General features: G+C 41.6%; 1 protein-coding gene across 4 annotated transcripts in view; it reads right to left on the bottom strand.

Moving 5' to 3' along the window:
• Positions 1 to 26,684, bottom strand: part of dgkb (diacylglycerol kinase, beta) — a 48,763-nt gene that overhangs the window by 4,388 nt on the left and 17,691 nt on the right. For all 4 annotated transcript variants that reach the window (XM_020498165.2, XM_031786696.1, XM_031786697.1 and 1 more), the window contains 9 exons: positions 26,185 to 26,259; positions 24,571 to 24,656; positions 23,248 to 23,337; positions 22,785 to 22,945; positions 17,750 to 17,814; positions 8,169 to 8,259; positions 6,909 to 7,104; positions 1,074 to 1,194; positions 815 to 875 (listed from right to left, as the gene is read on the bottom strand). In XM_020498165.2, the coding sequence (XP_020353754.2) occupies positions 815 to 875; positions 1,074 to 1,194; positions 6,909 to 7,104; positions 8,169 to 8,259; positions 17,750 to 17,814; positions 22,785 to 22,945; positions 23,248 to 23,337; positions 24,571 to 24,656; positions 26,185 to 26,259 (946 nt within the window). The remainder of the gene's footprint in view (positions 1 to 814; positions 876 to 1,073; positions 1,195 to 6,908; positions 7,105 to 8,168; positions 8,260 to 17,749; positions 17,815 to 22,784; positions 22,946 to 23,247; positions 23,338 to 24,570; positions 24,657 to 26,184; positions 26,260 to 26,684) is intronic.

The following is a 26,684-nucleotide window of genomic DNA, read 5'->3' as shown; positions in this document are numbered from 1 at the left end:
ACATCCCATTTTAATGAACATTTAACAGGTTGACTGATTCAAAATTCAGCATTGAGACGTCTAACTCACCATGGAAATCACCCAACACACAATTATACACTGCTCAAAAAAATAAAGGGAACACTAAAATAACACATCCTAGATCTGAATGAATGAAATATTCTTATTAAATACCTTTTTCTTTCCTAAGTGAACAGTTTGATTTCACAGAAGTGTGATTGACTTGGAGTTACATTGTGTTGTTTAAGTGTTCCCTTTATTTTTTTGAGCAGTGTATATTGTCAGAGCCTAACTTTGATTTGTGGAGTTTTGCCAACAGACACAAGTGCACTTGTAAACTACTTGTTTTGTCATGCACTAGATTCTCCCATAACGACTGAAAGATCTGTATGTAAATTCTGGCTCCACTTCATCTGTGATGCTGCTGTCAGAGGAGTCACATTGTAATTAAAAGCAAACACTGGTTTAAATCAGCACAAGTTGAGCCATTTCATTTTGAAAAGCGAACAAAATGTAAAACAAAACAAACACTTGTACTTGTGCAGGGGAGTAGATTGAGGAACCAGGTGAACACATTAAAATAAAGCTTTGTGTTATTACATATCAGTTAGGATAAATTACAAATATTTAAAACAACGCAGCTTCACTCTCGAGAACTTCTGCCGGGGTACTTTAAAGCCTTAATATCTTATGTGGGAGCATAGTGACAATTAGATGATGAACTTTCCATATGAACCACCTGTGTGTAGCACATTGTACTGTACAGTACATGCATTAATAATACCACAATGCACGGAACATTGACATGACTTACAGTACAGGGAGTCTGCATCCATGGCTCCCCATCAATCTGCATGGGGAGGGCTTTGGTGGTCCTGACAACCACAAACAAAAATCCCTCTTAAAACATGATTCTTGACTTCTGTTATGTCATCCATCTAGATTGTTTCTATGTTGTTAGACGGTAAACAGTGTTCAAAAAGGTAGAATGTTGAATGGAAGGGTTAAAAGAAGGTGACTGTGGTCAGACAGTGATAGACAGTGATCAGTGGTTGTGGTCAAGGGGTACTGACCTGATGGTGACCGAGGAGCACTGGGCCAGGCGTCTTCCTGCGCTCCTCAGGCCAATGTGGATCTGTCCCATCTCCATGGCTCCCTCCAGACCCACCACCTCCAACAGCTGGTCTGACGGGTCTACAGACACGGAGACACAGCCACACATAGAGCTCAGACCATCTCTCGACCATCCTGTTGAGCTGAGCAATAAGGTTTGAATGGATCCTAAATCAACCCATTGGTTAACTCGGGAATCCACGCACCTTGAGTAAGAAAAAGAAGAAGAAGAAGGAGGAGAAGAAAGATGGCGAGAACAGGAGGGATAAAAGAGGCGAAAAAGAGGTGTGCTTCATTTTCAGGGTGCACAGTTTGCCTTCCGTTCTCCAAAGCCTGACTATTCACTGTTGAAAGGAAAAAAAGAAGCGACAAGAACAACAACCAGCAGCCATAAACAAAACACCTATTAATTAGATTGCGCCGGCAATGCAAAGCAATCTTGTCTTCCTATAATTATTAATTTATTTTCTGTTTTGAAGTTATGAGCATTGATTTTGCCCCTGCTGGAAGCCCAGTGTCGTGCTGAGCCCATCTGTTTCAGCGGGCCTGTTACTCCTCCTACTCTCAGACTACTCGTCCCTCCGCAAATTAAGCCCTGTTGGGAGTGCAGAGAGACACTAATTGAAACTAAGACCCATTTTAGGGACTTGGTGGGTATGGTAGAACAAACTAGCATGCTGTCATTGATCGTGCTGCTGTATGGTGCTGTTGCTAATGCTAGGTTGCTGCTGCTAGGGCCAGGCTGATGTTCAGGGCTTCTAAGATGTTCGAGTGATGCCTTAGACACAGTATATAAATCAACCATATTTGTATTTCTATGGATGTTACTGTTGAGGGGTAGTGTCCAGCTGTCACTATAGCAACAGGTTGGGTCGGCACCGTCTGTGTTAAATTGTGAATGGAAAGCTTGCCGTGGCATGAGAGCTAAAAAGAGAGTTTGTGTGCGTTTGCACGTGCGTGCTTGTGTGTGAATACCTGTGTGTTCACACCTGTGTGTGTATGTGTGTGTTTATGCCTGTGTGTGTGTGTGTGTGTGTGTGTGTGTGTGTGTGTGTGTGTGTGTGTGTGTGTGTGTGTGTGTGTGTGTGTGTGTGTGTGTGTGTGTGTGTGTGTGTGTGTGTGCATGTGCGTGTGTATGAGTCCGTGCCTGTGTGTGTGTACACAATGTGCTAGCCCCCTGACACTGGGCCCCCCCTCCCAACATGCCTTCTCACGTTAGCGCTGCTGGCTCACACAGCTCCTGGCTGACATGTATGATGGACAGCATCACCACGGCGACGGATAAACGTGTGGAGCTTCCTGGTTGCCCGGGGCTACACACAGGTCATATTGTATACCCCAGAGTGCTTACTGTGGGCAAGGCCAGGAGTGTGCTCTGCTCTCAGTAACCAAGGTCAGGGCGATCATCAATGGGCATAAGGCTTCATGAACATGCGAATGAGGAGGATTGAGACGCAGCCCATACAAAAAAAAAACGGTTAACTAACTAACTTAAACTAACTTAAACTAACTTAAACTAACTTAAACTAACTTAAACTGACCGATTTTGATGGGGATTTTTTGATTATGTTTCTTAGATTGAGGCACGGGTGAGTCAATAGACCCTTAAGGATGAATGAATGCGTGTCTAATACTAGCTGACTGTTACAACCAGTGCAGTGCCCGTTTAATAACAGTGATGGATGCATAACCACAGCCTGGTCTGCAGTCTATAGTCATGGAAGAAAGAACAGACTCCTGTTTTCCCAGATTTGAAAAGAAAATCATGTGAGCTCAGAAGCACTGGTTACACTTGTCAGATGAGAGAGACCGATTAAAGATTTATAATTTTTTTTTTTTTTAAAGAAGAACACTAGTGACACCAGCACTTCCGGACAGGTTTCTCTAACTCAAAGCCATGTAAATATATGGCTGTGCTCTCACTTATCTACTACATTCTGGCTAAGTGTTATTGGTTGAGAGTTGGTCATAGCGGAGATGTTTTGTAACATATCAAGCGCTGTACTCTGAGAGAAGACCCACATTCACTCATCATGCAGTGTTTAAAAGGGGTAAAAGGTGGAGGGTGAAGTAGAAACATAGATCTGGCAAAAATAAAAACTTGTTAGTGTTGAGCGATTAGTGATTTTTATAGGTCGGTTTGGTTTCGGTTCGATTAGTAAAAAAATAATTGGTTTAGATTGCATTTACATTCAAATGATTTTAGAGCTTTTTAATAGAAATTCCAAAGCCAAAAACAGTAATCATTCAATCGCCAAAATATGGAAAATATTCCATTGTCTCGGTCAGGTCCACACTGGGTAGACATCAATAGAAACATAGAAATTTACTATGAAATAATACAATATGTCAGTTGTGTATATTACATTTTCATTCCTTAAAGTCATCATCTCATCTCTGCTTTGGCAGTAGAAGCCATACTGTACTGTCTGTAGTCATCCTAGCCTAGCCTACCTAAGTATGCTGCGAAGCTGTCTGAAGAAACCATTTTACTAGTTCTTCAAGGTAGATAAGGCATACTTTCACAAACTGTCTCTATCTCTCTCACTCGTAGTAGTGTTGTGTACATTCCTCTCTCATGTGGTCTATACGGTCTCTGTGTATCTAACCTAATGTAGCAGGCATAAAGTGTATCCATCTCTGTCTGAGCCAGAAAGAACAGGTGCAAGAGATCATGGCCATTGTAGTTAATTACCACGTTTCTGCAATGAACTAGGTTAAATATTTGCTTAATGAAAACTACAACTCCCTTCAGCCCAGCTCCCACATAGTTCTTGACTTGATTTCTCTCATGAATAATTTGATTTTGCTCTAGGAAAACGGCACATTGGTCTCACAAAAAGCCAGGACTAAATGGAATTCAAGTAATTGAACTGATTAGTTGTTTAATAACTGGGGTGATAAAAATACATTTTGGTTAATCGCTTAGCACTACAACTTGTCTTTTTCATACATCAACACCCCTTATCGTAGATAAATGGAAAATACAGTCATACAAATAATACAAATGTAGTTTTACACTCAGAGTGTTCAAAACAATCTGTTTTAAAAGAGGGGACCAAATAAAGACCAAATCATTCCTGTTTGCACATCAACATCACTTATTTCAGATAGAAGACAAGACCGAGTCACAGAGATGTTACAGTGGCTTACGCACACAGCCAAGTCCTATATTAGGCAGCCCACGCCTCATAATCGAGTTGTCACAGTGCAAGATTAGTCCCAGCATCCTTGTCATTGTCAAATACCTGTCCGTGGCAGTCTCTACTCCACTGACAATATGCAGGGTGACAGAGAGGGAGTGGGTGAACGACGTTGAGACCACCTTTAGAATCTTCATGGTACATGTCTCAGGGCATCAGTCCCCCCGTCCCCCCCATCCCTCCCCCCGTCCCCGTTCTAAATAATTCACCCATAGCCATTCCCTTCCACCTGAGGGGCTTGTCTCCTGGCGTCAACAGCGGGACGACTTAACAGTTCCAGAAAGGTCAGTCGTTTTTTCCCAGTTTGATCTGCACTTCGCACTCCGTGCTCTGGGTACACGTACAGCCCCCAGCCCCCATTGCCCCCAGCCCCACAGGCTAATGCACTCTGTGTTTACGGGCCCCTCTAATACGCCATTCTCTGATCTGACAAGTTGGGCCTCTCATCTTGAGCACACCTTCAGCAAGGGCAACCAGCACTCACTCACTGGCCACTAAGTGCCTTTTCAGGTTCAGGCTGAGGGTTAGGATAAAACAAAAAAAATCCGTTGCACCAAATCGAATGATTTTTGGGTGAATTAATGGAAGGGAGGGACTACTGTAGTGTATCAACAGTGTGTGAATTGATCATCTCCGACCACCACTACCATCTTAACCCCCCTTGCCAAAGCTGACATTTCTTGGGCTCTGTCCATTGCCTCTCCCAGTCTATAAGAGTAAAACTCAGTGAAATGGATGATGCCCTAGGTTATTAGAAAGAACATGCATGATCCAAATGGGTTCATCCATCAGTGCTTGACTTGTATTGACTGAAATTAAAGAGCAGGTGGAATCTCCTCGATACTCCACTGTGCGAAGCACACTGGCAGATAATGGGAGCACACTGGCAGATAATGGGAGCACACTGGCAGATAATGGGAGCACACTGGCAGATAATGGAAGCACACTGGCAGATAATGGAAGCACACTGGCAGATAATGGAAGCACACTGGCAGATAATGGAAGCACACTGGCAGATAATGGAAGCACACTGGCAGATAATGGAGGCACACTGGCAGATAATGGAAGCACAATGGCAAATAATGGAAGCACACTGGCAGATAATGGAAGCACACTGGCAGATAATGGAAGCACACTGGCAGATAATGGAAGCACACTGGCAGATAATGGATTTGGTATGTAGTCAATGGGTTGCCTATTATACAGTGCCGTGTACATCGCAGTGTTACTAATTCATGAAAACATCCTTGGTATGATTGTACATTTGACTGTGAGAAATTGTCACATGCCCAGTCATGTATGATTTGACTTTCACTGTACACAGTATGAATCTGATTTGGTTGATCTATGATCTAATCAAGCCTGGACATAATACACCAGCAAAACACTACCACATACCACAGATGTAGGATCTTCATTTGATCACTCTTTTGTTGCTGAGAATCTTCCTGCGGTGCAGGGAAGGCAGATTAGTTTTGTGATTGACATAAATTCACTGAAAACCCGCACTAAAACACGGTTGTGTTAACAGTATTGCACTTTTCATGTGGCCTACTTTTGTCCAGCTAATAGCCTAACCACCAATCAAGCAACTACTAAACGTTTAAATCCTGTTGCTATTATTTTGCTACAACAATGCTGGTCAAATTAAGATCCTATATCTGTACAATGCCCTTGTAATAAAATACTGTACACCTTCTAATACAAACACCTTGATTACAGCTACAGTGTCATTGTGCAAAATGGTACACGGCATCATCTGGACATGTGTGCAACAAAAGTTTAACATTCACATTTCTGTCAAGCGGTCTACGCATACAACTTGATGATATTGTTTGATAAATCCAAAGCATGCACCTCACAGAACTCACTGCAACTTCCTCTGCAATGGGATGCTGCAAAGTAAACGCAGCGTTCCGTTGAAGACAATTTACCAGTTTACCGGTAAACTCCTCCTAAACAATCATCTGTGTTAATTCATAGATCCTCATTGATGAGCTCCCATCTGACAAATTTCTGTGTTCAGGGCCCATAAAGGCGGCAGAATTGACACTGAGCTCCCTCAGTCTGCTCCTATTAAGCCGGGTTGTCCACTTCTGCCTACAAAAGCCATTACCAGTCAAGTGACAGTGCGAAACAGTGACATTAAACCGCACCCCTTCATCCCAAACCAAATCTAAGCACTGTGATTCAACTTGTCATTGGTGAAATATTCATACCAGCAGCCAGGGAAAACTTTGTCCCAAAGTTTGTCTCTGATCAGTCTAATGTGAGCTTGGACAAGGTCTTGCCTCTTAGTGTCACAGGTTATTAGGAGAAAGGGTCTTCTATGCTAAAAAATCTATACACAAAATGGCAGCCGATCAGCCATTGAGTTGTAGCATTTCAAGCCTGGTGTTATCCTGTGTACGTTTGGTTGTAGTACTGATCTGTAAGAGGCATACCTGAATATGAGCAAGCCTTTGACAATTTAAAAGACCTTAAAGGACCTATGTAAAATACCCCATGTAAAATAAATGTGGCAATTCCTCAAAGTTGGAATTGCAATAAATCCATTTCAAATTCACCAGTATCCATCATTACGATAGCTACCTTGGACAGCAAATTGAAGCTCTTTGGGGTCCAGCACTGTTGTCCTCTTATCCTGGGTCTTCTTCCCTCCCCGGCGGTTGCCCCGCCTTTTCCTGCTCTCACCCCACAGGTTGGAGCCGCCATGCATGCTGGGAATGTTTAAAATTGCGATGCCTTCCAAAGAGATGCTGTCTAGGTCCAGAGTGATGCCGTCGCACTTTACAAAAGGACAAGGGTCAGGAAAGAAAGTGAGAGAGAGGGAAGAGGGAGGGAGCAAGAGAGAGAGAGAGAGAGAGAGAGAGAGAGAGAGAGGGATTACATCAAATCAAAAATCTAAATGTTCCTCTTGAAACATTTGTGTAGCAATTAAATAACATTAAGTAGATCATGCTAATTATGCATGAGCCAGAGCTTCTCAGTTAGGTGTTATCAAAACTTGACCATGCTCATCTGGCAGCCTTCACTGCTGAGTGATAATTAACAGTTTATGTCGAAGCCATTTGATCTTTGACAAGCTGGAAATGTCCACCAGAAGGGGACCTGCCACCAGCCATGACTCCTAACAACCTTATACCAGTACGGCATCCATATTAGGAATTCCCTCAGTTGCCAGCTGTATAATAACAGGCCACTTCTCTGTCCTCTCTCAGTGGAATTTAAATACATGGCCTGTAATTCCACACCGAACCTGCTCCCCTTCAGTACCATACTAAGTAGCCATCCACGGCTAATTAATGAAGACCTCTACCACCGCTGATGGCTCTGAGGAGGGGAGATGGATCGGCTAGACACCACCTTCATTATCCCTCAATATCACACACAGCAGGACCGTGCCGGGATAATTACCTGTGTGTTGGGCTGAGGATCCGTTAGGGGAGTGGGAGGGGGAGAGGGGAGGCCTCCCTCCCTCCTCAACACTTCCAGACTGAAATTGGTACAAATGGAAGGCTATTTGTGGATCAGGAGGTGGCTAGTGCTCAGTGTCTTAAAATGGTGTGCACTAGATTAGAGGCATTATTCTCTCTCCCCGGGAGATTGTACTTGGGTGTTATACTTTTTGCTTCTCGTTTCCCACTGCATTGTGTCTGCTTTCAAAAGACTTCATTTTGCATGTTAACAGTAGGTGTTCTTGTTGCAGAGAACAGTGAGAGTAGTTTATGTTGAATTATTGCTTATTCATTACACAGTAGTGCAATCAAATGGTGACAAGTCATAGCATTAAATAGCATAAAAATACTTAGTCCCAATCTCCCAAAATTGAAAGCAGGCAGTTGTACTTACCTCAACCTCCAGAAAGTCGTGGAGCTTCTTGCATGTGGCCGAGAAGGTCTCAGAAGTGCCAAACTCAAAGTACCACAGCTTATTCTTTGTTCTGAAAAACAAGACAACAAGAAGTGTAAGGGGACTAGGAGGAAACAAAAATCTCTCTCTCCCCACATCAAAATCTCTCTCCCACAGTCAGCAATACAAAAAGGGGGTGAAGCGATTTCCCTCTCTCTCACATTCCTCTCTTTTAGTTAGTCTGGGTTTTATGGAATAGCTCTCTATCTATAATAGCTTTAATTCATGTACAGTTTTTATTTAAATGTATTTATTTCAGACTTTTCAGAATTGACTTGGAAGTATTCTCCACCATTGTTTATCAACAAAAAAAATCTATAATAATACAACAAGTTTTATTGTCATATATACCCAAGAGGTGCAGTGAAATGTGTTGTTTTACAGGGTCAGCCATAGTAGTACGGCACCCATGGAGCAAATTAGGGTTAAAGGCCTTGCTCAAGGGCACATCGGCAGATTTTTCACCTTGTTGGCTTGGGTATTCAAACCAGCAACCTTTCAGTTACTGGCCCAACACTAAAACCGCTAGGCTACCTGCTGCCCTATAACCCGCTACAGTGAATACCATCCACTATTGTCTGAGAATTTAAAATACATTTGATATTGGATTTAAAACATATTCACAAAATCCAATCTCCGAAAACATACGTCATTCATTAATCATAATGTCTCACACACGTAGAAGCCGAAAGACTAACGTAAAGCCGAATAACCACTAGAGTATGTGGGGTGGGTACTTAGCATTAAAACACAGCAAGGGGTGAGAGAGGGTAATCTAACTGGCCCTTCGTTTAACTGAGGACTGGGGTGCTGCTCCCCTGGTTTCCTAGGGGCACATGATCCCAGAGCTAAGCCTGATGATCAATGACCCTGCTAGTTAGAGTCACCATCTGTTGTTATAACAGTGTGATACTCTGTATAGAGCCTATATGCTTTTGCTTTCCTGAGCCGGATTGTATTTATTAAGCGTCCCAGAGCAGGAGTGCAGATTTAGGATCAGGTCCCCGCTTGTCCATTCATTGCAATCTAAAAAGGTCAAACTGATCCTAGACCAACACTCCTACCCAGAGACGCTTTCTGAATACTGTCCCAGGCGTTAATCTGAAGATTGGTGCAGAACGTAGGCTACACCTTAAGACAGAGCAAGCTTTGAAACAAAGCAAATGGAAACTCTGAAATACTCCACGTGGACCGATGAGTGAGAATTAATAACTGTAGGCCTAATACCCAAAGGGAAACTATTATACAGAACAGAGAACAAAATATCTATGAAGACAGGATTTCTTCTAGACTCTCCTGGTTTAAAAGGCCTACAAGGTGAATCAATATTACTAAACGCTCTGGTAGCCACAGTTTGGCCAGCAAAGATGACTTGTCTCAACCTATTGTACTCTGCCCATAGAGTTAGTGAGCCTTGAAAGAGTCATAATAACTCACAGCCCTTTGAGCACGAATTAAGTGGGAGAAAGAAGATATCTATCTTGTTAAGAAAGATGTTCAAACATCTTTCGCTTGGCAAAAACAGATGGAGCAGTCTCTGAATGAGGAATATTAGCTAGTCTTTGTAGATTCTGTACTGTACATGTAGTACACATTGGAGTTCAGTTTAATAAGTGAAGTTAATGAGGCATTAATCAACCTCAGGAGGCTGAAGAAATTTGTCTTGTCACATAAAAACCTCACAAACTTTTCCAGATACACAACTGAGAGCATCCTGTCAGGCTGTATCACCGCCTGGTACGGCAACTGTGCCACCCACAACCGCAGGGCTCTCCAGAGGGTGGTGCAGTCTGCACAACACATCACCGAGGGCAAACTACCTGCCCTCCACCTACAGCACCCGATGTCACAGGAAGGACAAAAAGATAATCAAGGACAACAACCACCCGAGCCACTGCCTGTTCCCCTGCTACTATCCAGAAGGCGAGGTCAGTACAGGTGCATCAAAGCTGGGACCGAGAGACTGAAAAGCAGCTTCTATCTCAAGGCCATCATACTGTTAAACAGCCATCACTACCGCAGAGAGGCTGCTGCCTACATACAGACTTCAAATCATTGGCCACTTTAATAAATGCAACACTAGTCACTTTAATAATGTTTATACATCTTGTATTACTCATTTCATATGTATATACTGTATTCTATACTATCTATTGCATCTTGGCCTATACAGCTCTGCCATTTCTCATCCATATATTTATATTTATATATTCTTATTCCATTCCTATACTTATTCAATTAGGTATTTGTTGTGGAATTGTTAGATATTGCTTGCTAGATATTGCTGCACTGTCGTAACTAGTAGCACAAGCATTTAGATACACTCGCAATAACATCTGCTAAAGATGTGCATATGACCAATAACATTTGATTTGATGGCGGACTAAATGCTGCTCTAACATTCATAGCATCACATCACATCCGTATAGAGAAAGTTTATGAGCACCAATGTCTATTTACAGCTAAATGCTTGACTTTCTTTAGAGATTTCTTTGAAAGCACACCACACAGCCAACAGAAGATTTATCATCCTGGGGCTTTCGCGAGAGAGAAAAAAACAACCTTACCACAGTGCTGACATGCAGAACTGAAGACAATAAAAAATGGCCTTCTTTTTGCTGGAATCAAAGCCTTACAAGCGGGATGTATTAGTGTAAGCAGAGTAACAATCACTAAATTATTGATTTCCTCATTAGGAGTTTTGTCAGGGCCATTTAGCTGCTTTATAAATTAGCTTTCATTAGCCACTTGCAGGATAGCCCAGCCTCAATGTTGATTTATAATGTGCAAGATGGTCAATAGGTGCGGGAAGAGAGGAGTAAGGAGAGAGAGGGAGAGAGCGAGAGAGGGAAAGAGAGAGCAAAAGAGAGAGCGAAAGAGAGCGAGAGACAGTGGGGGAAGACATGGGGCATGCTGAGAGGCCCTACTACACAATGACATATCTAGCATCTCTCAAACATGACTTCCAACAGCTGCCCTGGGCTCCATGTGCAACCCTCACCATAAATCTGGGTGCTTAGCAGACCTAGCACAAGGCCGGCTACAGCAAATGCGCAATGTAGGCTATTTCAAATACTATTTGAACCCAGGTCTGGTTCCTTCTCACGAGAGACTTGTCTATGGCAGCCGAGAACGAAAACACACAAGCACTCCTGTCGCAGACAAAACACAAATGCAGACATGAGCATCATTTGCAAACAAACAAATGTGGTGGCCTATTCGCGAGTCTATTAAAAAACAAAGCAACTTGTGGTGTGACTGAAACTAAACGATGTGCAGCCTTTTACACCTGCAGTGAGCTGTTGGAGGAATAATTTGCAGCACTCGCTGAGGTGAAATTGTTTTGGTTTGTTTTTGTTATTTTCAAGAGGCTCTAGCACATCTGAAGCACTGCGACCTTTAAGTCACAGGGGAACTACCCAGGTTTCCAAGCAGCTGTATTATTTGGTTGCCAGGCGGAAAGTTCCTCTCTGTTTACATGAGAGGCAAACTCAAGAGGCTATTACTCTCCTCTGATGTACAGTACCTTTTGTACAGTGCACCACTTATCACCACAGTAATAGGCTTAATACAGCATGTCTAAAACACATAACATACAGTACACACAGCACACAGTACACACAGCACATACAGTACAATATAACCAAAACCAAACACAGCACTTTCTAGGCAGTCTCAAGTCGACTTTGTAGTAGTTAAAGATGGGAATAGATAGTTGACATCTGAATGTCCTGATTGTTCCCTCTACTTAATGTAGGATGTCTGAAACATGTGTAAAACATACAGTAGTTTATACAGCAAATTCACTCTTTCAGTACAATATCAAGGTTATATTTTACTGTAAACTAAACCAAAACACAGCACTTTGTCGTTCTCAAGTCTACTTAACGTAGTCAAAGAAGGGAATAGACAAAGTCAAAATCAACACAATACTACTACAGCATTGACTTCTTTCCAGTACAACATAACCAAAACGCAGCACTTTTCCGTCTATTACTTTGTGTAGTAGTTAAACATGGGAACAAGTAGAACTGATAGAGTCGACATCTGACTGTCCTGTCGATTCCCTCCACTTAACCTAACAAGAGAGCCATGGCAACAAATCACGGCCTTATCTCCCTGTTCATGAGATAATTAGGAGCATCCCATTGGCCCCATCGGATTCCCATCCTTTATGTGCTGATAGACTGGCGCTCAGCACCATGATCTGAAACACAGCTGGAACAGGGAGAGGCTCCAGTGAGATGGCCATTGAGGATCAATGGAGAATCAACTGAAAATGATGATCATCTGAACACATTGATACTTTTAATGTGGGTCAAGAGATTTGACTTTTGAATATAAAGGGGTTTCATTAACCAGAGTGTGTCAATAATATCATAACTTATAGTATATTGCAAATGTAGTTCAAAAGTTCATTTTGAAGATCAGATAAACAAAGAAAGGTACTTTTTTCCACATTTGAGTGCACGAGAGACAATATGTAGCTACAACTGCGATGTCAAAAGACAACACTGTCTCAGGTTTCACCAACCAGTGAAGCAAGCAGCTCCCTGCGCAGACTTAGCACAGTATTATGCCCCTGTTCTCTCCTCATCAGTCAACTCATCTACTTTATAAACCCCTGTCTCGTCACTGTATTAAAAAGTGTCAAAGGCAAACGGGCTTCTGTGTAGCATGGCTAGGCTCTCCCCAGGCCACAGCACCTTGCAATACTCTTCAATGATCTTTCTACTGTCCACTGTTAGCATGAGGCACAGAGCCATTGATTTTTCCCTCTGACACTTAATCTAAGCCCCCATGATCTATGACCTTATTTTCACACTAATTTATTTTTGATCAGAGGTGATAAATATCACGTTGACATAACCAACTCTTTGTGCATTGCATCAATGCACTGTTTTGTTTAACATGACACCACCCCGAGTGCTACAACTCTGACTGGCAGCTTGAAAAATGGCCTGTGTCGTGTTGTCTCCCCTTTCTTAAAGAGACATGCCAAATAAAACAGTACAATGAATGGGTTTGTTTGAACTCCAGGCAAAGGATCCCTGGGTGTATTTATAATATCAGTATCCTCCCAGCAAACCAAAAGTGTTTGTCAAATGTCTCTGAACATTTGTTATGTTGCAAATGTTCTCATAACACAAAAACTGTCCAGTCTTGCTAATTATTGGACAATGTTTGCATAAAACATTCGCCTGATGTTGCAAGATCGTTCCCAGGACACATTTAGTCTGTTCTTTAAAGGTTCCCAGAATGTTTCATTAGATTGTGGGAACATTGTGGGGATATGACAAGGTTCTCAAAACACTAAAACTGTCCAGTTGTGCTGACATTCAGATAATGCTTGTATCAGGGTGCACAAAACATTCCTTTGATATTGCAAGAACATTGACAGAACAGCGTTTCTAAGTTTTTAAAGGATCCCAGAACATTTAATTAGGTTATGGGAACAGTGTGGGTACAAGATATGCTCTGTTGTGATGACATTCCATGTTTAAGTTAGGTTGCTCTCGACATTCCCTTAATGTTTTAAGAATGTTGACAGAACACCTGGTCCAACATTTTTAAAGGTTCCCAGAACATTTAATTAAGTTATGGGAGTTGTCTGGATGTTGCAAGAATATTCTCATATTGTACTTAAGAGGTTGCACAGAACATACCCACAATGTTCCACAATTTCCAAATGAGTCTGTTTTTATTACTTTTATTTGTTTTAGGTTTAGTATACCATTCCATTGATGTTCACACAATATATATTTTAATGTTTTTGGGATGTTATCATCATAATGTTAATAAAACCCTAACTATAACTTAATGGGAATCTTAGCTAATGTTCTGGGAATGTTCCTGGTTTCCTGGGATAGCTCGAATCATTTTATATGAGTTAATTAAAAAAAATCCTTGTCATTGGAACTTTTCTGTTACAAAGCTCAGCTCATATTATAATACTTTTTTGTGTGTTTTTTGTCCAATATTGAAATAGAAATAATCCTAGATTCATCACAATAAATATACTGAATGGCTTGTAAGAGATATGGTCCTATCAATTGTTATAATATAGGGACTACAATAATCACATAAAATCTAAAAACTATCTATCTAATGTATATTATTTGCTGTCTGTTATCTCTCACCCTAGACGTGAACATACTGCTGGTGGGAAGGTGTGAGAAGGGAACTGTGTAGCCAGCTGGTGGCTCTGCAGGGGCTATGGGGGCTCGACAGAGGATGGGGGACACAACAGGGACTAGGAGACTTTTGGAGGAGTGGTGGGGAGTCAATATGTGGCTGGGGTCTTGGACAGTAAGAGCTGCTGCTACAATATGAGAAATCAGAGGGCATTGAGACTACTATAGGGCTTTCATCTACAATCTTAGAAAAAAGGTATCCAAAAGGGTTCTTCGGCTGGTTTTAGGTAGAACCCTTTTTGGTTCCATGTATCACCCTCTCTGGAAACGGTTCCGCATGGAAGCCCAAAGGGTGATATTTGGAACCCAAAAGGGTGATATCTGGAATCCAAAAGGGTTCTACACCTTTTGTTTCTAAGCCTGTATATAAGTGTCATATTAAATATTACATACCAACCAGTTAGAATTAGAGTCTATGGGATTTACTGAACAAGACTGGTGGCTCACTTCTGAGGTCCAGACAAGTGTGAAACTATGTTTATATACGATACGGCTGTATGTGTGTGTATCCATTCATTAGTGAGTGTGTGCGTTTGTTCATTTTTGCGTATACAGTATATGTATGCGTATGTGTGTGACTGTGTGTACATTCACGCTGGGTTGGGGACAGGGCCACAGGTGAGGTCTCTCTAAATTACACTCACAAGTGGCCATTAATTATAGATGACATCCTGGTCAGACAAACGATTTCATCCTCAAATGAGGTCCGAGGGCGGCCCCTGCCCGGGTCCACAGGGGCCCTGTGAGGAAGCGGTTTGGGAGTGTGTGTGGCAGTGTGTGAGTGGATCCAGTGGGCCCTGCGCGCTTTGATGAACACACTCATTATGCTAAAGAGCGCTCCATGCCTGGGCTTCCCTGTGCCTCCAGGAAAGGTTAACGCCAGAGTGGTTCAACAGAACAGCCACAGGCTACATGAGGGAGAGTGGTAATAGAACCAGTGCTTAAGACAGTAGTAGTAATAGTAATAGACTGCCATACATCAAATACAATACCTCAGGCTTAGAACACAGACCTGTGTTGGTGGCCATTGAACTGTTGCTAACAGGTTATTGAAATTGGCTGAAAGTGTAACTGTTTTTTGAGGGTACAAAGGCAAAAACGATGAGAAAATCTCTACCTGGCTATAAATCACGTATTTTTCTGTCTTTCCATCTCCCCCCCTCCCTCCCTTACATTCTCTCTCTCTTTCTGAGGCAGAGATTAGTGTGTAATTACATGGGAGATCAGTAACAAAGAGAGAGAAAAAGGAGCAGTATATTTTAACTAGGCAGAGGGAGGTAGTGTGTGGCGTCGTCACGGGTCGACTGATTGTCTTACTTTTAATCCTCGACCTCATTATCACCTCTTGGTCAGGCTGCAGTCAGTAAATGAATCTATCTGCCGACGTGTCAAATCTTCACACATTCTCCCTCATAACCGCCCAGAGGTGCCAAAACAGAGAGGGAGTCACCCCCGGCCCGGCCCCAGCATTCATTACATTCATCAACCAAATCCCCTCGTTTCATAATTTAAAACACAATATGCCATTATTTTGTTGCTAATTAAACCTGATCAAATATGTATGTCTTCTTTAAGGTCAACCCGATGACAAATGTAATTGATATCCTCTGAAGAAAGAGAGAAAGACTGCGAGAAAGAGAGAAAGAAAGTAGTGCAGTCTCTGTTGTGATTTCGATGGGGGAGGAAGGGAGGAATGGAGTGGGGGGATTCATTGTAACTTAGTAGTCTCTCATGACAGGCCTGATGGCTGCTGAAAGACAGTAATACAGTAACTGAGAGATGGTGAATTTATCTGATTTGGAAGAGTCAGACATGTATATGCAGTTCAACTGTGACATGTGGGAATGTGTGTCAGGCTGTGTTTTTGAGTTGGGGCTGCTGTGAACTTTGAATGTGTCTTGGTGTTGGCTTTACACAGGCCCAAATGTTCTATCCTGTACAGACAGACAGTGTTCTCTGCCTTACACCCGCTATTGAACACTGTTCATACACTCGGAAGGAAATGGCTCCATGATAAGTTGCATTCTACTGGCAATGGACATGAGCCCCTTGGACAAATCCAACAAAATATATGCTACCTTGAAAAACTATAATCATGCATTATTCAATTGGCAAGGATAGTGTGTAATAGAGAGATCCTAAACCCATTCCCTCCTGTAAATTATTCATTGAATTCAAATAACAGATGGTATCATTTTCTTAAAATATCTCAATCATTTTTCACATGGGCTTAAAATGGTATAAAACAATATATTTGATGTCTTTGTATACATGTTTCGTGTACTGTGTATTAATATATATAGCCATATAGTGTTAATGATTGATATTAACAGTTTGGGAATTGAGATTTAACCCAATGATTTAAAAAGATGGTGTGGCTAAACCTGTACCTTCAATGTATGGCTACACTAGCATTGGAATATGCCTAAAACACACATACTGGAGAGAAAAAAAACACAAACTGCAATACAAGGAAAATTTGAGTACTCTCCCATATATAATTTTGCACTGCAGCAACCCTTTGCAGATCACGTAGCCGAAACAAACCTTTGGATAATAGTTTGCTAAATGTTGAACTAAAGTCAGAGTAAATATGATAAATGAATACAAATGGGATTATTAGGAGACTGTGTGTCATCACTCCGACAGATACACGATGTCAAACTACCCAAGCAAATTCAATTACCCACGCCATTACTCCCTACTGCTAGTGGAGACGTATTGGTCGTGTTAAATATTGATGGGAACATAGACGCCACATTTGTTCATCTCCAACGATATTTAAGGTAATCACAGATGCTAAAATTTGAGGCATGTCCATTTACTGCATCAAGTGACTACTGAAAAAAAAAAGAAGAAAGAGTCTATTGCAATAGGAGGGTTCCAGCCATGTTTTTAAAGGACCAAGGTTCAGTATTGTATAGAGCTTTCTGACTTGGTGAGTATTTCTGTTCACAGGTGTCACACTACCAGAGGTCTTGAATGCCACTTTTTTCCCATATTGCTAAATGAAGGATCCACTTTAGAACTATCCCTAGTATGTTTGAACTGTATACTTTGACAGAACCTACTGTATACATTGACCAATCAAACAATCTAAAAGTCCCCCCTGTACCAATGCAAAATCCGCCTGACTCCTAAATATATTTGTAGTAAACAAACAAAAAAATTCAGTAAGACATGGGTTAAAGTATGAGGAAAGAGAGAGAGGAGTTAACCATATACCAGTAAGAAGTGGCAGCTTCACAGGTGCTGACATTCAACAGGGGGGGGAGGAGTTAACATGCAGTGTTGGTGAAGTGTTGGTTAAAACCCAACAACACATACCTGCTATTAAAGCGTTCAGGGTGTCTCTCCCTCATCATGTGGAACCGATGTGCAATGGAAGCATCCTAAATAAGGGAGAGAAAATAACATGGATTCAGCAATGACTTAGATTTTTATACTAATGTATGCAGTGGAAAAGGCCTATTAACCAACGACTGTATAAATAAGGGGTACATTCCTAGTCAAAGGTTTGGACACACCTACTCATTCCATTTTTTTGTAATTTATTTGTAAAAAAAAAAATGTTTTGGTTGCTACATGATTCCATATGTGTTATATCATAGTTTTGATGTCTTCACTGCTATTCAACAATGTAGAAAATAGTTCAAATAAAGAAAAACCCTGGAATGAGTAGGTGTGTCCAAACTTTTGACTGGTACTGTATATACTGTATACTGTACTGTACTGTATATTAGGGGTATAAAACTGTATACATATTTTCATTTTGTAATAAGCTACAAGACTAAAAGAGTTTACATTTACATGTGGGATATTGTTATTTAAATTAATTCATTTATGAGATACAAAGATGTCGCAAAATATAGGCAAGATGTTGGTACTAAAATCAATACTATGGCTTTTTAACACCAATTAAAGTCAACTTCTTCCCCTCTGGTGATAAGCATCTCAGCCAACTTTCTATTGCACCCAAAAAACGACAAATATGCCCGATGCATATTGATATGCCTAAACAGAACCAGGGTGTTTTTGAATTCCTGGCCAACTGGAAGGCGGGCGGTGGTTGAGGTTTGAGCCAGGGATGAGGGTATTGACAGAGAGCTTGACGAACAGCACGCCGTCTTTCCACACAGGCTAATTAATTAAACACACATTGCTAGTAATCACAGCTCCCAACGTACAGGATGCTGCCGGCTCCCCTGGCAACCAACTTGTTCTCTCTCTCTCTCTCGCTCTCTCTCTGACCCGGGGCTAGAAGTGCACCCCATTGGTAGACTCACTGGTAGTGTTGGGTGTGTGTGTGTGTGTGTTTGCATGCATGCAGGCATGTGTGATGATAATGACAGACTGAGATTGACAGCTACTCTATTAATCAAGAGAATCTAAGGAAAGAAAATCTGTGCCTGTTTGTTGAAGATTCGGTGTATTCTATGAAATGCTACCAAAAAAGTAGACTACCCTTGGGCCATTTGAAGATGAAACCTCACTAGAATTTACCATGGTCTTTGTGAGTCACGATGATTGCCAAGTAAAAACAACAACTGACGAATAGTCTTCAACCACAAAAAGGGGGGAAAACTTCAGGAAACTTTTAGGGTTTGTTCCTATCCCCCCCCCCCCCCCCCCCCACTTGAGCAATCTGTTTTGACCCGCTCCATGTTGAGTGGCTCTATTGAAACGCCAGCCACAGGGAGGACCCCCTGCTAGCTCTCAGTACAACATGTAGGAGAAACCAAAAAAAAATCAATGCCGTTTTCTTGATGTCTTTTCAAGACGCTGTTAAATAAAGACCAAAGAATTTCCAAGATCCCCGCAGACTCTATTTATCTTCAACATGAGCCAGAAGAGGTGAGATGATGGATATATCTGAAAGATTGGAACTTGATTTTCTTACAAACAGGACAATAACTGAAAACAAGAGAGTGAAAGGAAGGAGGAGTTGTTTCCCTTTTGGTTTGAAATCTGTGAAAATATACTGCAGCTCAGAAACCAGTGAGCAACCACTTCAAGTAACCTCCAAATTGAAGAAGGTACACTATAACCTTGTATACAATATGTCAAATCAAATCAAAGCTAATTTTATTGGTTGCGTACACATATTTTGCAGATGTTATCGCGGGTGTAGCGAAACGCTTATGTTCCTAGCTCCAACAGTGCAGTAATACCTAGAAATACTAAACAATACACGCTAATCCAAAAAATTCAAATAAAGGAATTAAGAAATATATAAATATTAGAACGAGCAACGTCAGAGTTCGGTGTGCATAGACATTGGTGTGTATAGACATTATGGACAGTATATGAATGGAAAATGTGTTTACAGTAGTAGTTACATAGGATGAACCTTGACTAGAATACAGTATATACATAAGAAGTGGGTAAAACAGTATGTAAACATTATTAAAGTGACCAGTGTTCAATGACTATGTACATATTGCAGCAGTCTTGAGTACCGGGTGTTAGCCGGCTAGTAACAGTGACTAAAGTTCATTGCAGGGTACTGGGCGGAGGCCAACTAGTAGTGACTATTGAAAAGTCTGATGGCCTGGAGATAGTAGCTGTTTCTCTGTCCAAGCTTTGATACACTTGTACTGTCTCCGCCTTCTAGATGGTAGCGGGGGGAACAGGCCGTGGCTCGGGTGGCCGAGGTCCTTGATGATCTTCTTGGCCTTCCTGTGACACCAGGTGCTGTAGATGACCTGGAGGGCAGGCAGCGTGCCCCCGGTGTGGTGTGGGGCTGACCACAGCACCCGCTGGAAAGCCCTGCAGTCCCGGACGGTGCAGTTGCCATACCAGGCGGTGATATAGCCCGACATGATGCTCTCAATGGTGCATCTATAGAAGTTCCTGTCCTTCCTGTAGATGTTCCCGTCAGTCTTTAACTGTAACTAGATGGACTGCAACTACATTCCACTAAAGCTACTTTGTTCCTCAGGGCCAATTTAATGTAGCGCAAGTTCATATGTACAATAAGAGGACATTAACAATAGATTATCTGAGCTGATGATACAAACATCTTCAACCTCAATCCCCAAACAGCAATAGGACAATGAAGTCTCACTCTCACACTCCCTCTCACTCATCTTGGGGGCGCCTTCAAATAATTACCATTGTAAAACTCTGGCACCCAAATTAATACAGGACGTGTGTAATGTAATGTGCCCTCATAGCTCAAAGTTTAGTCCAATTATGAGTGGTGCTCAGGCAGCTGATGACTCTCCTTCACGGGGAGAGTAATGACTTTGACATGCGAGCCTGGGTCATTAGACGAACTGACTGCATCATCTTAGGACCTCCTCTGTGATTAGGTCTGTTCCTTCAGCACGCTAAGCCCTGATTGAGATCATTACACTTCATGTCACTTTAACATCCTCATAAAGGGATGGCGATATTAATTCCATTCAACTGGACGGAATGGCTGGATTGGAAGGATAGGAACAGGAGGTGTGCTACAATAGTTGACGATGTGGTCGGATGATGGTCTATTGCGAAGACTTTATGACTTGGCGTTTGGTGTAAATCTTGTACAAATGGAAGAGGAAGTTGTAGGTGATCCTGGTACTTTGTGAAGTTTGACAGGGATGGTGGGTTTAAAATATGTTTTGAAATATACTCTCCCCATCCAACACGGTTACCTGTTCATTCACCAACCCCTGGGCTTGTGCAAGTTCAATCACGCCTTTCGGTTTGTGCAAAGCCCGAGCCACCTTCAACGCCTGATGCAATGGCAGGTTGATGCTTATTGTCATGAATCTGAAATGAGTGATTTCCGCTGGATGGGCCAGCTGCAAAGTAAAAATGGGCTATATTGTAAAAATTCAGGAAAACAAAAATTTGATTTTTGGTCTTAATTTAAGGTTAGGTTTAAAATCAGATGTTATGACTTGGTGGCTGTGCCAGCTAGGAACCATTCTGTAGAGCTGCCTCCAGTGCTATAACAACAATGAATGCCAACCTGTGTTGCAATGCTTAGAATTTTTAAGACGAAAAAAGATGTGTACTCTGCACATGAAATGTTTGAAATCCAATAATAAGATGCTTATGATTACACTTTTCTGTGGCTCGACATAGTGAACCCTTTTGGTTACTACTGATCCTCCGAGGTTGACTCGACAGAAATGTCATTACAGAAACAATCTTTCTTCATCTGCATAATCTCTGAGGTAATTATTAGCTTGACTTGTTTTGTAATCTTTATTGTATTCAGTGTTTCTTTCCAACGGAAAGCAAGATTTGATGTGAAATGTGACAAAATATATCACACTCAATTCCATCGAGAGCTCCGAATCTTCCTAATCCTGGGAAAACAACTTCATTTGTCAACACATTCGTTAGATACTAATCCCACTGTTAGAAGGCCATGAAAATAGTGTTATAACAATCAAGTCTATTGGTTGCAATGGCTTAAAGTAATACTTCTGCTAAGGCTGCTACCCTTCTTTGGTTGAAGGTTATTGCAATATCTGTACATACATTCAGAATACACGTTTTGCCTCAAGCCACGACGAATATTGAGGAATTATGAGAGAAATTATCTTTATCTATTCCAATGCTTACAACCCCGTCTGTTAAGTGGACCTACCTTCATCAATACGGGACAAAGCCAAGGTATTTATTTGACTAACATTTCTAAGGACATGCATCCCTCATTTCCACGTCATGTTCGAATGTCACAACACCAAGATGCCGCCGTCTCCCAACCTGCAAATGTCAATTACCGTATTTCCCCTGACATTTATCAGTAATGACCCACACGAGCTGGGTGTAATCAGTGTCATTATGTTGAAGATGGACAGAGATGGGCCCGACTCTTCTGTTGATGAGTTTAAAGGTGCGTAACACCACGCAGATGCACAAAATACAACATATTCTTCAATCAGAAGTGGTTGAAGCTTTAACACATCTCAATGAAGGCGTATTAACTAGCATTTGATCAAAATGAGTAAGATTACTCAGAAGAACATATGATTGTGATCGGTATACAGTATCCAATTTATCCAATTGAGGCCTTTGTATAGATTATTCGATTGAAATGGATGATCCACGATAAGCATGAAGCTGTCAGTCGTGTTGTTTTAGGTGAGAGCCTTAGATCAAACTTGGCCCTCTCCTATTGACTAGTCCAGTTTGTTGACCCACCATTCTTGCTGAAAGGGATAGATCATTTTAGATATTTACATATGTGTTTACTTATCTTGAAAGCCATCTATGGACAAGGAATGACTGCAATCCACACTTTCGCTTTGTTAAAATAGCCACTGCCAAGATTTGCTAATATTAGGAAACAAATATTTCAAATCACTGAACTAGGCCTTTAATGTGACATATGCTCTGTATATTAGTGTAAGTAACTCACCACCCCAATAGAGAAATAGTTGTTGACGATGCTGTAAGGGACAGGGTCTCCCCTCTCTTCTTTGTCCGTGGGTGTGACGTTAATCTTCCAGCGGTCCAACATCACCTCAGAGCTGTTCTCTATGCCCCTCAGGATGTTCAGAATGCTCTCTCCCTCATAACCTAATATACAAACAACATAGGATAGCTTATGTTGTAGATAATACCCCAGAACATAAGCTATACCTGTTACAGTATAGGCCATAAGTATTTTATTATAACATTATTCTCTGTAACTATTTATGCCTACTGATTTATTCCTACATGCAAACATAGGTAACATTTACAGTCAAAGGAGAAAATGAATATAATGTTCAAATCTAAATTCAATCTCATGAATCATGTAATTGGACAACAAAAATGAGGCCACACATTTATGTGAAAAAATTGCACACTTTGGGTCAGTAAATTGCTATTAAACATACCTCCTCCCCATCGCAGACACCTTGCCAGGTCATTTCCTGTTCCAAGGGGAAGTACACACACAGGGGGGTTCCTGTCCAGATTGGCCTTATCTACACAAGGGATACAACAAAAACATCATACTGTATTATTATTACTATGCCATTGAGCAGACGCTTTTATCCAGAGCAACTTACAGTCAAACAGGGCTCCCGAATGGCGCAGCGGTCTAAGGCACTCCATCTCAGTGCTAGAGGCGTCACTACAGACCCTGGTTCGATTCAAGGCTGTATCACAACCGTCCGTGATTGGGAGTCCCATGTAACCTTACTTGACCAGGCAAGTCAGTTAAGAACAAATTCTCATTTACAATGACGGCCTATAACGGCCAAACCCGGGACAACATCGGGCCAATCCCCCCTATGGGACTCCCAATCACGGCCGGTTGTGATACAGCCTGGATTCGAACCAGGGTGTCTGTAGTGACGCCTCAAGCACAGAGATGCAGTGCCTAAGACCGCTGCGAGCCATAGGGTGGCGCACAATTGGCCCAGCGACAGAGGACCTCACCCCCACATTCGGACCACAACAACAAAACTGAACACGGTTCCACTTTAATATACTGTATACATTTTTATTTAACTTTGATTTGCCCAGGTCTCTGAGTAAAAAAAGAAAAATCCCATTCAGTGCAGCATGGTTATCTGACCATCACTCAAATCTAAACTCTGACATCTGTGCAACAACAAACGGCGACGTGAATGTCCAGTCTCACAGGCTATTTCAGGAGTAGCATTCATTCTGTCCATGTTATTACTTCTCTTTGTTTTGATTGATAAAAAAATGGAGGCAATTTTTAAAGGCAGAACCAGGAATAAGTCTTCAAGGAAAAATGGACTTGAGGCTGTTTCTCAAATGACGACTAATATGCCGATTTTGAACTCACATAATCATCCTGTTTTACCTCCCTCGAACACGCCGGCTTGGACGTAATGGAAATGTTTATATACAAATCATAAAAGTATATTTGATGTTTTCTTGCAAAATAACAAGAGCACTGTTAATTTCACCAAAGTAATACAAAATAATACAAATTGAAACGCACAAAAAATGTCACTGTACGGCACAATTGTACAGGTTTTGAAGAAAGCACAATGAAATGTTAAGGAAAGGGGGAAAATGTTATAATGCAAAAGTTATGTTATATTTAGAATTGAGAGGACCAAATTCATACTTAGGCCTATTTCCATTCATCCCAATAGTATAATCACTAGTATTTACCAGGATGTGTTCACCAGTCTGTTCACCAATGTAGCACTGGTGTGGCAGTGGAAGTGCACACTCACCTATGAAATCCAGAATCCAACCGACTGTCCCATCCCCACCACAAGCTAGCACTCTGAAATCTGGAACCTCTCTGAAGAAATTCAACCTTGAGCACAACAAAAAAATCATATACACAATGTCAATCATGTAATGCAGAAAATAATCCCCTTTTAGAGAGAAACACATTATTTTCTTTATCTACTATAAATTCAATAAAAATCTTCAGACATCTTCAGACATTATCCCTATTTTATCTCACATCTACAGTATATTGTAACTCTGCTGCACTGGAGCGGCTCTGCAAAGGCCCCTATAATCTCACAAAATAACACATATCACATTGACAATTATTCCTTCAGCCAGCTAGTCTGTTCAGAGGCTAATCGGATCAAGATGGCCAATGTTCAGTCCAACTTCTTCCGTTCCTTCACAATAACAAAGCCCTAACTGAATGAGGGAGCCTCCAAACCTCATACGACGGATAAATGATTCGCTCAATTACTCTCCAACTGGGACTGTAAACCGCATTAGGAGCAAAACAGACAGCCGCGAACATGAAAGGCAACTTTGGGGATATTTAAATACAAAGAAACAAACACTTCATTTGGGCTAATTGCATTAGCGCTAGTGCTAATTGACAGCAGTGTGTGCGGCTGCCTCAGCCTGCTAGTGACCACGGTGACCAGTCACCTTGCTAATGCCAACCGCATTACGTACACTTCACCAAATATTAACAAGGTTACAGCCGGGCAAGGTCATCTGGAATGTTCCCAACTAAAGATAGAGAGGGGCATCTTCTGAGTGCAACACGTCTCTTAGAGCCTCGTCAATAAACATGGCCTTCCCAGCCAACAAAGCTCCAAACACAGAGAATCAATACTGAAGACACAATATGGCCGACAAGGTCAATTTCAAATCTTACAACTGTGTAAGATAAATATATGGCGTAAAGCCATTTTTTTGCCCCTCTGGGCCACTGTAATTATGAGCATAAACTTAACGGTCTACAAAAGTTTATATTGGACTTTTCCTCTTCGCAAACCATTTACATTCTGCTTTCAAAACCTAATCAAAGTCCAGCAACATCAGAGCACGGCAGTGACGTGTTCCTGCATTTCAGAATTTTCCGGAATTGGTGTGTCTAAAACAAAAGGGGCGGAACCTTGTGCATCGAGATGATCTGCTCATCTTCTTAATCATAGACACGCATACTCCAACAACCCCAGACCCATGCCTGTGCAGCCTACAGCAGTATACTTGATCACACATCAGCATGCCTCGCATCATTCACAATATATCACTATTCCCACACACTGTAACCAATACTAGACTCAAGCACAGTGTTGTTGTCTCACTGTTTGTGATCTCCGATCTCACCTTTCAATCACGTCTGCATATGAATCCGGATTGAGTGAGAGGCTCAAATTGAGAGACCTCCCCTGCATGAGATGTTGGATATTATGACTGGGCAACAGCGGAATACATTAGGGCTTTGTAAACAGTCGCTCATCCACCACTCTGATTCCACATGTAACTTGAGGATAATAATGATAGTTGAATCATGACTGTAGAGTGTTCTGTACACTTTAGGTGATGTTGCTTAGTCTGTGTGAGATGATTAGAGCAGAACTTACCCAGGCATGGGTCCGTTCTTGGCCAGGTTGTATACCTGCCTAGGGTTTAAGAGGTACTGGAATTTTCTGTAGATCCTGGAGGAGAGGAGCGGAGAAGAGAGAAGAGGAGAGGAGAAAAGAGGAGAGTAGGAAAGAGGAAAAAAAGAGGAGAAACAAGGAAAGAAAAGGATGAAATTGTGTCAACCAGCAATATAGTGTTGAGTTGACCCACAGAAACATCTACCCTTACAGCTACCACAGAACATCTGGATCGTGAAGAAAAGTCCAAATGCAAACGCTTAATTGAAATGTGATCAACTGAACATAGTCCGTATGCCGTTTTGCTACAGTATGATTGACAGCTCCAATGCCGAGGACGAAGTCATTAGAAAGACTAATTCATTTTCATTTCAATTTCATTATATCAACTGGCTCAAGTCATATTTTGATCTCATCATTTAAACAAATGAGGACTGGAGTAATAAGGCGTAGAATGAATGTGTTCAGTAATAACCCAATTA

This window comes from Oncorhynchus kisutch, linkage group LG13, assembly GCF_002021735.2.
Source record: "Oncorhynchus kisutch isolate 150728-3 linkage group LG13, Okis_V2, whole genome shotgun sequence".
In the NCBI taxonomy this organism is placed as follows: Eukaryota; Metazoa; Chordata; class Actinopteri; order Salmoniformes; family Salmonidae; genus Oncorhynchus; species Oncorhynchus kisutch.
Note: the sequence above shows the minus strand (reverse complement) of the source record. Positions and strands in the feature narration are given on the sequence as shown.